The 12,534-nt window shown below is 49.7% G+C and overlaps 1 protein-coding gene across 9 annotated transcripts in view; it reads right to left on the bottom strand.

The window, feature by feature from the left end:
• The window catches only part of TJP2 (tight junction protein 2), a 137,956-nt gene that overhangs the window by 33,523 nt on the left and 91,899 nt on the right, over positions 1-12,534 (bottom strand). For all 9 annotated transcript variants that reach the window (XM_089336974.1, XM_051846396.3, XM_051846400.3 and 6 more), the window contains 4 exons: positions 10,200-10,253; positions 6,824-6,948; positions 4,358-4,460; positions 1,026-1,641 (listed from right to left, as the gene is read on the bottom strand). In XM_089336974.1, the coding sequence (XP_089193100.1) occupies positions 1,026-1,641; positions 4,358-4,460; positions 6,824-6,948; positions 10,200-10,244 (889 nt within the window). In that variant the 5' untranslated portion in view covers positions 10,245-10,253. The remainder of the gene's footprint in view (positions 1-1,025; positions 1,642-4,357; positions 4,461-6,823; positions 6,949-10,199; positions 10,254-12,534) is intronic.

Consider the following 12,534-nt stretch of genomic DNA (forward strand, 5'->3'; position numbering starts at 1 on the left):
AAGGAAGGAAGGAAGGAAGGAAGGAAGGAAGGAAGGAAGGAAGGAAGGAAGGAAGGAAGGAAAACGAAATTTTAAGACAAAGCCAAACCTCAGTGTGTCGTGGTGGTCCCTGCAAAACAGGGAACGAAGCCTCCCCGACATGGGGCCCCCGTGCGGATCAGTAAGACAGCACGCATTGGGCACAGAACAGAGGCTCCACTGGCGTGAGCTGGGACATGGTGCTCTCCCATGGTGTGTCCAACTTAGGTGCACCAGGCCTCCCAGGAGAGCTTGTGCTCTCAGACTATAGTGCCCAACCCATGGCTTCTTCCTGATATGACGGGGCTGGACTGGGGCCTGGGGATCTGCCTTTTTTTTTTTTTTTTTTTTTTTTTTTTGGACAGGCAGAGTGGACAGTGAGAGAGAGACAGAGAGAAAGGTCTTCCTTTGCCATTGGTTCACCCTCCAATGGCGGCCACGGCCGGTGCGCTGCGGCCGGCGCACCGCGCTGATCCGATGACAGGAGCCAGGTACTTCTCCTGGTCTCCCATGGGGTGCAGGGCCCAAGCACTTGAGCCATCCTCCACTGCACTCCCGGGCCACAGCATAGAGCTGGCCTGGAAGAGGGGCAACCGGAACAGAATCCAGCACCCCGACTGGGACTAGAACCCGGTGTGCTGGCGCCGCAAGGTGGAGGATTAGCCTAGTGAGCAGCGGCGCCGAGATCTGCATTTTTAACAAGTGTTCAGGTAACAGCCCACACTGCTTTGAGAACTGCTAGCCTGGTCATTTCAAAGCTCAGTACTGCTGGCTCTGCCACTGACAACACAACTCTGCACGGGTCATTGAGCCTTCCTGTGCCTCATTCTCCTAGTGTCTAAAATGCAGATCAACCGGTGACATGCTTCCCCCGTGGGTGTGAGGATGAACCCAGCTAACAGGTGCTGGGGGCTTAGGTCAGTGCTGTGCCCCTGTCAGATGTTACTTTATGCACTGGCAATTTCTAGGAGGAGAGTGACCCTGGTCCCCACATCCAGGGGGCCCACCTTCATTTGCTTTGCTTTTCATCAGAAGGACTCCAATGGGTCTGTCTGGCTCCGGCCGGCCCCGTGGCTCTGGACTGGGGCTGCGGGAACGCAGGTGCTCACGGCTGCGGCTGCGGTGCCCCTCATATCGGGCGTCGGCCTGGGCTCTGTGGCGGTAGCCCCCTGACGGGCTGGAGGCCTGCTCATAGTCCGGGTCGTTGTAGCCTTGGTGATAGGAGCGCTCGTAGTCACGGTCAATGCTCCGGCCGCGGCTGCTGTCCCGCGGGCGCCCATAGTCGTGGTCTAGGCCCCGCTCCAGGCTCCGGCCACGACTCCGGTCTCGGGCACCCCCATAGTCGTGGTCCAGGCCCCGCTCCAAGCTGCGGCCACGGCTCCGGTCCCGGCTGCGGTCCTGTTCTCGGCTCCGGGCACGCTCATGCAGCCGCCCCCGCTCTGAGCTGTCCTCCCAGCTGCGGCTGAGCCCCTCATGGCTGCTGCGCCTGCTCCTCTCACTGTATCCACTGCGGAAACTTCGGCCATCCAAGTCGTCCATCACCTCAAAAGCCGGGTCATCCCGTTCCAGGGCAGGGCTGCCCTGCGGCAGGGGCACCTGCACCTTCCGGGGTCTCTTGACCACCTGTTGTCAAAACAAAAGAGGGATGCAGGCCAATCACCATCAAGCACGGAGAATGCAGGGATCAAGAGCTCTGTTCTAGTTCAGTTCCGGTGAACTTCCGCCCTAGGTACTCACTAAGCTGCAGGCCCCTTACCTGCACACGGGCACAGGTGAGAACTAAGTAGGGCGATGACTGAGAAGCTGTGAGACGGTACCCTGAATTAAGATGAGAGCATCACAGGCCGAGCATCCCTAATTAAAACGTTTGATACCCAGAATACTTCCAAATCACTGCCTTTCTGAGGACCAACAAGATGCCATGAGAGGACAGTTCTACACTGGCCCTCATGGGACAGGTCAAGCACACCGAACTTAAGTGCACTAAAAATCTCATACAAAATTACCTTCAGGCCTTGTGTGTAAGGTGTACATAAAAAGTGAAAACAAGAGAATTTTCAAGACTTGCTCCCCTCCACAAGATATCTCATTATGTGTAGGCAAACAATGCAAACGCTGAAAAAAAAAATCCAAAATCGAAAAACTTCCGGTACCAAACATTTCACTAAGGGATTCTCGATGTGTGCCTCCAAAATCTGCTTCTACTCAGGCACGAACACTCTTCAGCTCCCGAGGTATAAAAATGAAATGAAACTCCAGGAAAGGAGACACCCTACATGACTGCCTACTCTCTTCTAAAAGTCAGTGCGCTCAGAGAGAGGTGCGGACGGGCCAGGGAAAGAGGGACCCTTTGGATTAAAAGGGACTAAAAAGCTGGCGCCATGGCTCAATAGGCTAATCCTCTGCCTGCGGCACCAGCACCCCGGGTTCTAGTCCCGGTCGGGGCGCTGGATTCTGTCCCAGTTGCCCCTCTTCCAGGCCAGCTCTCTGCTGTGGCCCAGGAGTGCAGTGGAGGATGGCCCAAGTACTTGGGCCCTGCACCCCATGGGAGACCAGGATAAGCACCTGGCTCCTGCCATCGGATCAGCACGGTGTGCCAGCTGCAGCACGCCAGCCGCAGCAGCCATTGGAGGGTGAACCAACGGCAAAGGAAGACCTTTCTCTCTCTCTCTCTCTCACTGTCTACTCTGCCTGTCAAAAAAAAAGGGGTGGGGGGGGTGGGGACTAAAGACTTAACAAGCAAACTCCACCAGTGAACTTGGATCCTGGACAGGGAAGAAAAACTGGCCAGGAAAGGAATCATGAGATATGGACTGGATAGGAGATGATGCTCTATATGGACTTATTAACTCTGTAATATGGAATAGTATCATAGATATGACCGTATTCTTAGGAGATGTTTGCTCAAGTACTAAGGCCTGAACTGTCATGATGTCTACCACTGCCTTTGAAAAAGCTTACCAGAAACAGGAATGGGCATTTACATGTGTGTATATATAGAGAAGATTGCAGAATGTTGACTTTTTAAAGGATCTTTCAATTCTTCTTTCTTCTTAAAAATGTGCATAATAAAATGCTGAAAAATATGCCAGAGGGGCCAGCACTGTGGCTCAGAGAGTTAACGCTTTGGCCTGAAGCGCTGGCATCCCAAATGGGTGCTGGTTCAAGACCTGACTGCTCTATATCCAATCCAGCTCTCTGCTATGGCCTGGGAAAGCAGTAAGAAGATAGCCCAAGTCCTTTGGCCCCTGCACCCATGTGGGAGACCTGGAAGAGGCTCCTGGCTTCGGATCGGCGCAGTTCCAGCTGTTGTGGCCATCTGGGGAGTGAACCATTGGATAAAAGATCTCTCTCTCTCTCTCTCTCTCTCTGCGTAACTCTGACTTTCAAATAAATAAATAAATCTTTAAAAAAAAAAAAAGAAAAATATACCAGATACCTGGTCTGTCCCCAGCGCTGCCCTTAAACACACTTGTATCACAATTCTTGCTTTGCATGTTCCTCACCTGTCCCTGTAGTGAGCACGCCTTGCAGCACAGCCTGGTTCCAGGGTCGGTCTGGTGGCATCACGCTAATCATCCAACCCCAGTTAGTGCTTTATGAATGAGTGAATGATTTAGTGTATAAAATCAATGAATGCTATAGACTGCTACGGTCTGCTAAGACACTCAGTCTGTGAAGTTGTAACAGCTCTCACGTGGGCCTTTACAAATGAGTTTTTGTGATGTGGCGGGTTAAGCCACCGCCTGCAGTGCCGGCATCCCATATGGGTGCCAGTTCGAGACCCGGCTGCTCCACTTGTGATCCAGCTCCCTATTATGGCCTGTGAAAGCAGTGGAAGATGGCCCAAGTCCTTGGGCCCCTGCACCCATGTGGGAGACCTGGAAGAAGCTCCTGGCTCCTGGCTCCCAGCTTTGGATTGGTGCAGCTCCAACCATTGCAGCCACCTGGGGAGTGAACCAGCAGATGGAAGACCTTTCTCTCTCTCTTTCTCTCTCTGTGTAACTCTGACTTTCAAATAAATCTTTAAAAAACAAACAAACAAAAAAGTTTTTGAGCAGAACATTTTCTTCTAGATTAACATGGGTGTAGAGTGTGCTTGATCTAACTCATTCTTAGGGGGCTAACCCTAGGCAAGCTCAGGCAAGAGAGTCACTTGTCTCAGAACAGAGAGGAGAGGCAGGCAGGTAACTGACATACTTCACAGCATCACAACGTCACCCTCCCAAAGCACTGAGGGGCCACCAAGGTGCAGCCCCCGGCTAGTGGAATTCTGTCAAATGCTTAAGAGCAAGCACAGAAACAAAAAGCTATGGCAGCGAGCTGAAGGCAAACTTACGATGGCAGCGATCTTTCCGCTTTTTCTCAGCTGCTGGACGGCGAATGAGTGCAGAACATCTTCCATGGGGGTGCCGTTAACCATGACCACCCTGTCATTTTCTCTGCAAACAAGAGATGCACACAGGCTGTGAAAAACTCCCATCTGCACGTGGGAAATCATTAGTGAGAAAAAGCCAGAAGCAGCACATGGATCAGACGCTTACGAAAGGGCTCAGTGTCTCACAGCTCCCGAAGCTTTGTCACCTCAGTCTAAGCTCTTCCCAGGAAGCAGCAGGGGTCACACAGCTCAGCGGAGAGTGCCCAATGGAAACCACCTGGAGAGAGGGGGGCTGGCCCTCTCCCAATCACAGGGTCACTCCAGCAGGCACCCAATGGTGCCAGCTCTGCACATGAAGAGAAATTTCTCCATCAGTCCCTGCTACTGTGGTATGTAGTGTATTTTAGAAAGTCACAAACATTCCAAAGTAGATACACATCCATTTGTGCTTTGTAGGAGGTTAAGATATGTTGAGATTACAGAATTCTGCTACTTCAGCTCATCCTAAAAATGATTTTAGGGGGCCGGCGCTGTGGCATAGCGGGTAAAGCCACTGCCTGCCTTATGGGTGCTGGTTCGGTCCTGGCTGCTCCACTTCCGATCCAGCTCTCTGCTCTGGCCTGGGAAAGCAGAAGAAGATGACTCAAGTCCTTGGGCCCCTGCACCCATGTGGGAGACCTGGAAGAAGCTCCTGGCTCCTGGCTTCAGATCAGCACAGCTCCGACTGTTGCAGCCGACTGGGGACTGAGCAAGTGGATGGAAGACTTCTCTCTCTCTCTGCCTCTCCTCTCTCTGTGTAACTCTGACTTTCAAATAAATAAAATAAATCTTAAAAAAAAAAAAAAAAGAAAGAAAACATGACACCATCACTAGATATATTAACAAAACATGATTTTAAAATTTTACCTGGCTCCGTATGGAAGACTACTGCCTGTGAGAGGACTAGATGGGCACTGAGCAGCAACAGAACAGAAGGTTCTGAGCCATGTGCTAAAGCAGCCAAACAGTTAGTTGTAGATTCTGCCCTGAGAAGTTATTCTGAGGGAACAGAACAGCAAGATCGCTTCAGGCCAGATGGCTGGCAGCTGGAAACCCATGTGTTCTGTAGTAAGTTTTTCCAATTCCTGCATCCCTCTTATAATAAGGTCATCAGAGGTGAGCATTTGGCACGGAGATTGGGACACCAGAATTCTGTATCGGAGTGTCTGGGATCGCGTCCCGGCTTGGCTCCTGATGCAGCTCCCTGCTAATGCACCCAGAAGGCAGAAGACGCCCAAGTACTCGGGTTCCTGCACCCATATGGGAGACCTGGAAAGAGTTCCTGGCTCTGGTTTGGCACAGCCCCAGCTGTTCTGGGCCATGAGGGAGTGAGACAGTGGAAGGAAGGCCTCTCAATCAAATCAAAACAAATAATATTTTTTTAAAAATACAAATAAGATCATTGTAATAATTATAGAAATTATTAGTAGCAGTCTCCTCATCAAAGACTATAAATCAAAACAAATATGAAGAGCTGCGTAAGCAAATCTGGGAGGAATTTGCTAATTTTCATCCAACAAATCCTTCTGCTAGGACTCCCCATCCTTTGTCCTGGAAGAGAGGGGGAGGTGGGTAAACAGATTCCCCTAAAAACCTGGGGAGTCCAAACACACCGCATGCTCAGCTCTCTCTCACTGCTGGCCTGCCCAGGTGTATTTTCTCCATTCAACCATGTAACCTCAGTCTCCCCAAGTCCAAGTGACTCTGTCCCTTCCATTCTTTTTTTTTTGACAGGCAGAGTGGACAGTAAGAGAGACAGAGAGAAAGGTCTTCCTTTACCGTGGGTTCACCCTCCAATGGCCGCCGCGGCCGGTGCACCGCACTGATCTGAAGGCAGGAGCCAGGTGCTTATCCTGGTCTCCCATGGGGTGCAGGGCCCAAGCACTTGGGCCATCCTCCACTGCACTCCCTGGCCACAGCACAGAGCTGGCCTGGAAGAGGGGCAACCGGGACAGAATCCGGCGCCCTGGCCGGGACTAGAACCCGGTGTGCCGGCGCCACAAGGCGGAGGATTAGCCTAGTGAGCCGCGGCGCCGGCCTGTCCCTTCCATTCTGATGGATGCCCCGTCCCCAATAAAGCCTTATCACTTCAGGGGGAAAAAAAGAGCTGGGTAAGTACCGAGGAAAACAAAGAGCACAGCCCATTTCAAACTCCAGACCAGCAAAGGCTCCGAACTCTGGCAGCAACACTTGGGACCATTTTCCTCGGGAAGCAACTGCTTCCTGTTCCCAAATGTTTGGGGTTGTGCAAACACCATGCATTATAGTCTCAATGTTTTCTTGGTGCCTTTTCAAATGTTGTATGAAAGTCTGATATCTTTGTAAAACTCAGCAAAGTGCACACCAACCAAAAGGCCAACACACAGGGCTGGCGGGGAGGACACTCACTGCAGCAGCCCGTCAGCAGGCCCACCCGGGAGCACGTCGGAGATGACGATGGAGGTCTCTCCATTCTCAAAGTGGGGGTTGTCTCGGCCTCCAGACACTGCAATTCCAAATCCTCTTTTGGAATCCTGTGTTGGAGTAAGAAGAAAAATTTAACATCCTTCTGTAAGGGCCTTACAGGATTTATTACACATGCTCAATAAAATAAAGGCGCAATCAGAAACTAGAGACAGCTCAGGAACACAAGGGCTTAGAGAAACAAACGAGGAGCCAAAGGGGTTTTACAAGGGGAAAACGGCTTTGCGCGCAGGAAGACTGATAGTGCAGACTGGAGCTATCACTACAGCTCCTAGCAAGGGCAGGGACAGCTTCTGTCCAAACCAGGATGTGCTCCTGGCAGCTCCGGGGCGCCTGTGGGCACCAAGCTCACTGCAGCGCGAACAGCGTCAGGAAAAACCACATCTGGGCTAAAACTGCATTTTAAAAGTATATCTTCAACCTCAAGTTAGATGAGCTGGTGGTTTCGTTTTAATACAGGGTGAAAAAGAAGTAAATGGATTTTTAAGATTAAGATTTAAGTTCTGAGATCTTCTGCACCAGCGGGGCTTTAACCTGCTCCTACATGGATACAGGAGGGAAATAGAGATCGACTGCATCCAGGAATGAGCGAGCGATGCACAACAGCAAACCCAGGTGTTACATAACCCTAATTCCCTTCAGTGTTTAAAAGCGCTAAGCCTGATTTCATCCAGACAATACGGGTGTATGTGACTCTGCAATCCTAAATCAGGTGGGCTTGTACAAAATCAACTCAGAGAATCTTTCCTGCCAAGGAAAAGGCCCCACTATTCTGACTGATGACAAACGAAGATAAACTCACAACAGGCTACAGTGCTGTTTACTAATCACATGGCTTTCAATCTGGCAGAACCAACAGCTGGCGCCTGGTTCAGGACAGAGGCAGCTCCATCCTCTTTATCAAGCCAGAAAGTCTCTCACCATTGCCACTTTGGGATTCAGAACTCAAGGGCATCGAGAAGAGCCAGAAAGAGGAGAGGAGCTGAATTATGACACCTAAGCAGGCAAAGCCCTCAACGGAAAACAGTAAGCGGTGATCTGGGAGTGAGGGCCCGTGGACACTGTGACATTTCTTCCCACCTGGATAACTCAATAAACAGTTCATTCAGGAGCCAAATTTTCATGGAAAACAGGGCAAGATTCTGAAGGTCACAGGAAAACTCTCCACGAAGGAAACTGGCAGTCCCTCTAGGAAGGGAGAGAGGAAGCCCTGTAGGTCCCAGGAAAATCCGAGCAATGCTGACATGCAGACAGTGATGGAGTAAGAATTCAGAACCATGAATGTGTAACACGGATTTGCTACACACTGAATACACACTGGGCTCCGTGGATGGAAGCTACATGGGTAATACTTCTGAATGCACTTGTTAAGCACAACAGATTTACATGGGCTATTACTTCTACTCTCAACCCCATGGAGGCAAAGACATTCAAAGGCATTTTTAACTTGACTGCCTCAACCCCTCTTCATATAACCAGGAACGGGACAAGAAATAGAACTGTTCTCCTGGTTCCTTTGCCAAGTTTGTACTTAACACTTACTGAGGGGTGCAGATGCATGTTTTAGCAGTTAAGATGCCACTTGGGACACCTCCATCCCGTATCACAGTGCCTGGGCTGGAGTCTCAGCTCTGCTCCTGAATCTGGCTTCCTGCTGATGGGCATGCTGGGTGGCAGAAGCAATGGCTCAAGCAGCTGGGTCCTGCCACCCATATGGGAGACCTGGATTGAGCTCCTGGCTCTTGGCTTTGCCTTGATCCAGCCCTGGCCATTGCAGGCGTTTGGGGAGTCAGCTAGTGGATGGGAGATATCCCTGTGTCTGTCTCTTTCTAACTTTCAAGTAAACCAATAAGATTTTTTTTTTTTTTTGACAGGCAGAGTGTACAGTGAGAGAGACAGAGAGAAATGTCTTCCTTTGCCGTTGGTTCACCCTCCAATGGCCGCCGTGGCCCGCACGCTGCAGCTGGCGCACCGCAGCCGGCGCACCGTGCTGATCCCATGGCAGGAGCCAGGTGCTTCTCCTGGTCTCCCATGTGGGTGCAGGGCCCAAGCACTTGGGCCATCCTCCACTGCACTCCCGGGCCATAGCAGAGAGCTGGCCTGGAAGGGGGGCAACCGGGACAGAATCCGGTGCCCCGACCGGGACTAGAACCCGGTGTGCCGGCGCCGCTAGGTGGAGGATTAGCCTATTGAGCCGCGGCGCCGGCCCCAATAAGAAATATTTTTAAAGAACTCACTGAGAGGGGCTGGTGCTGTGGCGCAGCGGGTTAAGCACAGCCTGCAGTGCCAGCATCCCATATGGGCGCTGGTTTGAGACCCAGCTGCTCCACTTCTGATCCAGCTCTCTGCTATGGCTTGGGAAAGCAGTGGAAGATGGTTTGAGTCCTTGGGCCCCCGCACCTGCGTGGGAGACCCAGAAGAAGCTCTTGTCTCTTGTCTTCAGATCAGCACAGCTCCAGCCATTGCGGCCAATTGGGGAGTGAACCAGCGGATGGAAGATTTCTCTCACTCGCTCTCTGCCTCTCCTTGTCTCTGTGTGACTCTGACTTTCAAATAAATAAATAAATCTTAAAAAAAAAAAAAAACTCACTGAGAGCAATATTAGGAATATGTGTTACAAGCAAAACTCTAGAAGTTATAAAGGCTACCTCAGTACAGGTCATTTTCATTTCTCCCTTTCTTTTCTCTTTTGTGTACCTGTTCAATCTGCAGATAGCGGAATACACTAAATAACCTCTAAAACGTTCTATAGTATACAGACTTCACTAAAAATATATAATAGAGGAGCTGGTGCTGTGGTGTAGTGGGTAAGTCACCACCTGCAGCACCAGTATCTCATTTGGGCACCTGTTTGAGTTCCGGCTATTCCACCTCCAATTCAGCTCTCTGCTAATGCATCTGAGAAAGCAGTGGAAGATGGCCCAAGTCCTTGGGCTCCTGCACTCATGTGGGAGAACTGGAAGAAGCTCCTGGCTCCTGGCTTCCAAATGGCCCATCTCTGGCCATTGCGGCCATTTGGGGGAGTAAATCAGCAGATAGAAGACTCTCTCTCTCTCTGCCTCTGCCTCTCTATAACTCTAACTTTCAAGTAAATAAATAAATCTTACACACACACACACACAATAGCATGCAAATCTTTGTCAACCCAGTAGTGTCTGACAGCTGCTACCTACACCAATAATGTATTACCTAACTGAAGGGGGAATAAACCAAAAGTGCATATGGGCAAAAATGGTAAGATCTGTGATCCATAAAATCCAGAATGTGCCCATACAACCCATGAATCCCATACAGAACTCACCTTCTGTAGGGTCACAGTGTACTGTTCCCATATCAGCTCTTCCATGCCTGGGGCCTGTTTTAAAATAAACAAAACCAATCTGATTAAAACCACAAATGCCAGAAATGAAGCCAAAATTCAACATATCTCAATACAAAGTCCAGTTCACACTTTCTGCATGCCAAAAAGAGATGATATCTGTTTGGAATGTTATGCTATCAACTTTCAAATGCACTCCCCCTTCAAGGCAATGGCAGTCTCAACAATGCCACTAGAAAATTTAGAGACATCACGGTGAGAGAGGGAACAACGTGCTAGGTGTTGAGCCCTTTGTTATCAGCATTCCAAAAACACTATCATCACAAAAATCCCTTTACAAACACCTGTGTTTCACGAGCAGGTGTTTGGCACAGCCAATGATGACACCAGCTGGGAGGCCAGCATCCCCCATGAGATGCCTGGGTTTGGACCTCAGCTCCACTTCCAATTCTAACTTTCTACTAGTGCATACCAAGGAGGGCTATTGGACTTGGTTCCTGCTACCCACCTGAGAGACCTGGATTGAGTTCTGGGTCCTAACTTTGGCCTAGCCCGGCCTTGGCTGCTGCAGGCATTTGGAGAGTAAACAAGCAGATAGCAGATTTCTCTCTCATCCCCTCATAAATTTTTAAAAATCTAATTTGAAAAACTGCTTTCTCATTTTTTGAACCCCTCTCCCCCTCCTTGTAAAAGGCAGTGTCCCAGGGAAGTTTCTGCACATCTGTGTCCAAGGACCTCCTTGGCCTCATCACAGTGTGCTCAGCTGGACAATCTGTGGTATTTTTGGCTTTTCCTCCATTTGTATGGCTGGATGTGAAGGATGAAAATGGTTCAAAAACTGGGCTTCTGTCTCCAACAATATTCCACAGTAGATGTTGACAAAAAACCCGACAAACAGTGCTGTCGTGATAAAAATTCTAATAATCCATTGAAGGCAAGCTGCCTTTCAGGGCTACATACACTAAGAAAGCTCAAAGCCTGGCATAAAGCATGATCCTGGGAGAAAGAGATGCAAACTGGGTGGAAGATTGGATCTGGGTGATCACTGAGCAGGAAAATGTACTGCCACATAGAAGGAGATGGCAGGACACTTGCCTGTCTCGTCCACGGCTCTACAACCATCCCTCCAAAGAACTTCTAGCAACAAACCTGCACACACACAGGTTTAGTGCTGAGATTCATGTCTGATGTCACCACACTTCCCCAAACACTCACACTCAAGGTGGTCCCGTGTGTTCACCGCCTACATAGAGGCAAATGGAAATCCTACCCAAAGAACACACAGAACCTAAACACAGGCTTCAAAGAACATCCCAGGTTAGCATCAAAGCAGCGTGCACAGACACAACCTGCTACAGTTTTAATAGGATATAGCTCCAAAACTTCTGCAGTTAAGTGCCCAAGTCACCAACTAATGGTATTAAGAGGGAGGAAAGTTAATCCAGTTAGGAGGTGGGCCTGGTGCGAAGGCCTGAGGCACAGGGCGTGGCTTTGAGAGGTGCTTCTCATGGGAGGGCAGGATATGAAAGGGAGGCTGGGCTGCAGATGCTTGCCCACCATCCTCTGCCCTCACCAGCAGCCTCACACCCATGGGCCCACCTTGTGTGCTGTGAACCCCAAAAACTGTGGGCCAAATAAACCTCCTTTCTTCATACATAGCTTATCAGATATTTTATTGTATGACAAAAAGTTGAGTAATTTAAAACCACTTTTAAGTTTTTTTTTTTTTTTTTGACAGGCAGAGTTATAGACAATGAGAGAGAGAGAGAGAGATCTTCCTTCCGTTGGTTCACCCCCAAAATAGCCGCTATGGCTGGAGCTGCACCAATCCGAAGCCAGGAGCCAGGTGCTTCCTCCTGGTCTCCCATGTGGGTGCAGGGGCCTAAGCACGTGGGCCATCCTCCACTGCCTTCCCGGGCCACAGCAGAGAGCTGGACTGGAAGAGGAGCAACCGGGACTAGAACCCGGCCACCCATATGGGATACCGGCGCTGCCGGCAGAGGGTTAACCAAGTGAGCCAAGGCGCCGGCCCCACTTTTAAGTTTTTAAACAGAAAACCAATGTAATATTCACTAAGGAGATAACTATACATATATAGAGATCTGTACTTAAAAAGTATAATACAAGGGAGGAAATCAAGAAACAAAACTTCATTGTTTGTTCTTATTTTCACAAATCCATAATCACATAAGGACATTTGGAAAAGACTGGAAGGACACCAAAATGTATTAAATTTCCTAAGGAGTTGTGATATTGCTGAGAATATTTTTGTATGAGGACATTACTATTTTTTAAAAATATTTATTTTATTTATTTA

The sequence above is a fragment of the Oryctolagus cuniculus genome, chromosome 1 (genome assembly GCF_051225735.1).
Source record: "Oryctolagus cuniculus isolate XC-2025 breed Fujian yellow rabbit chromosome 1, ASM5122573v1, whole genome shotgun sequence".
NCBI classification, from domain to species: Eukaryota; Metazoa; Chordata; class Mammalia; order Lagomorpha; family Leporidae; genus Oryctolagus; species Oryctolagus cuniculus.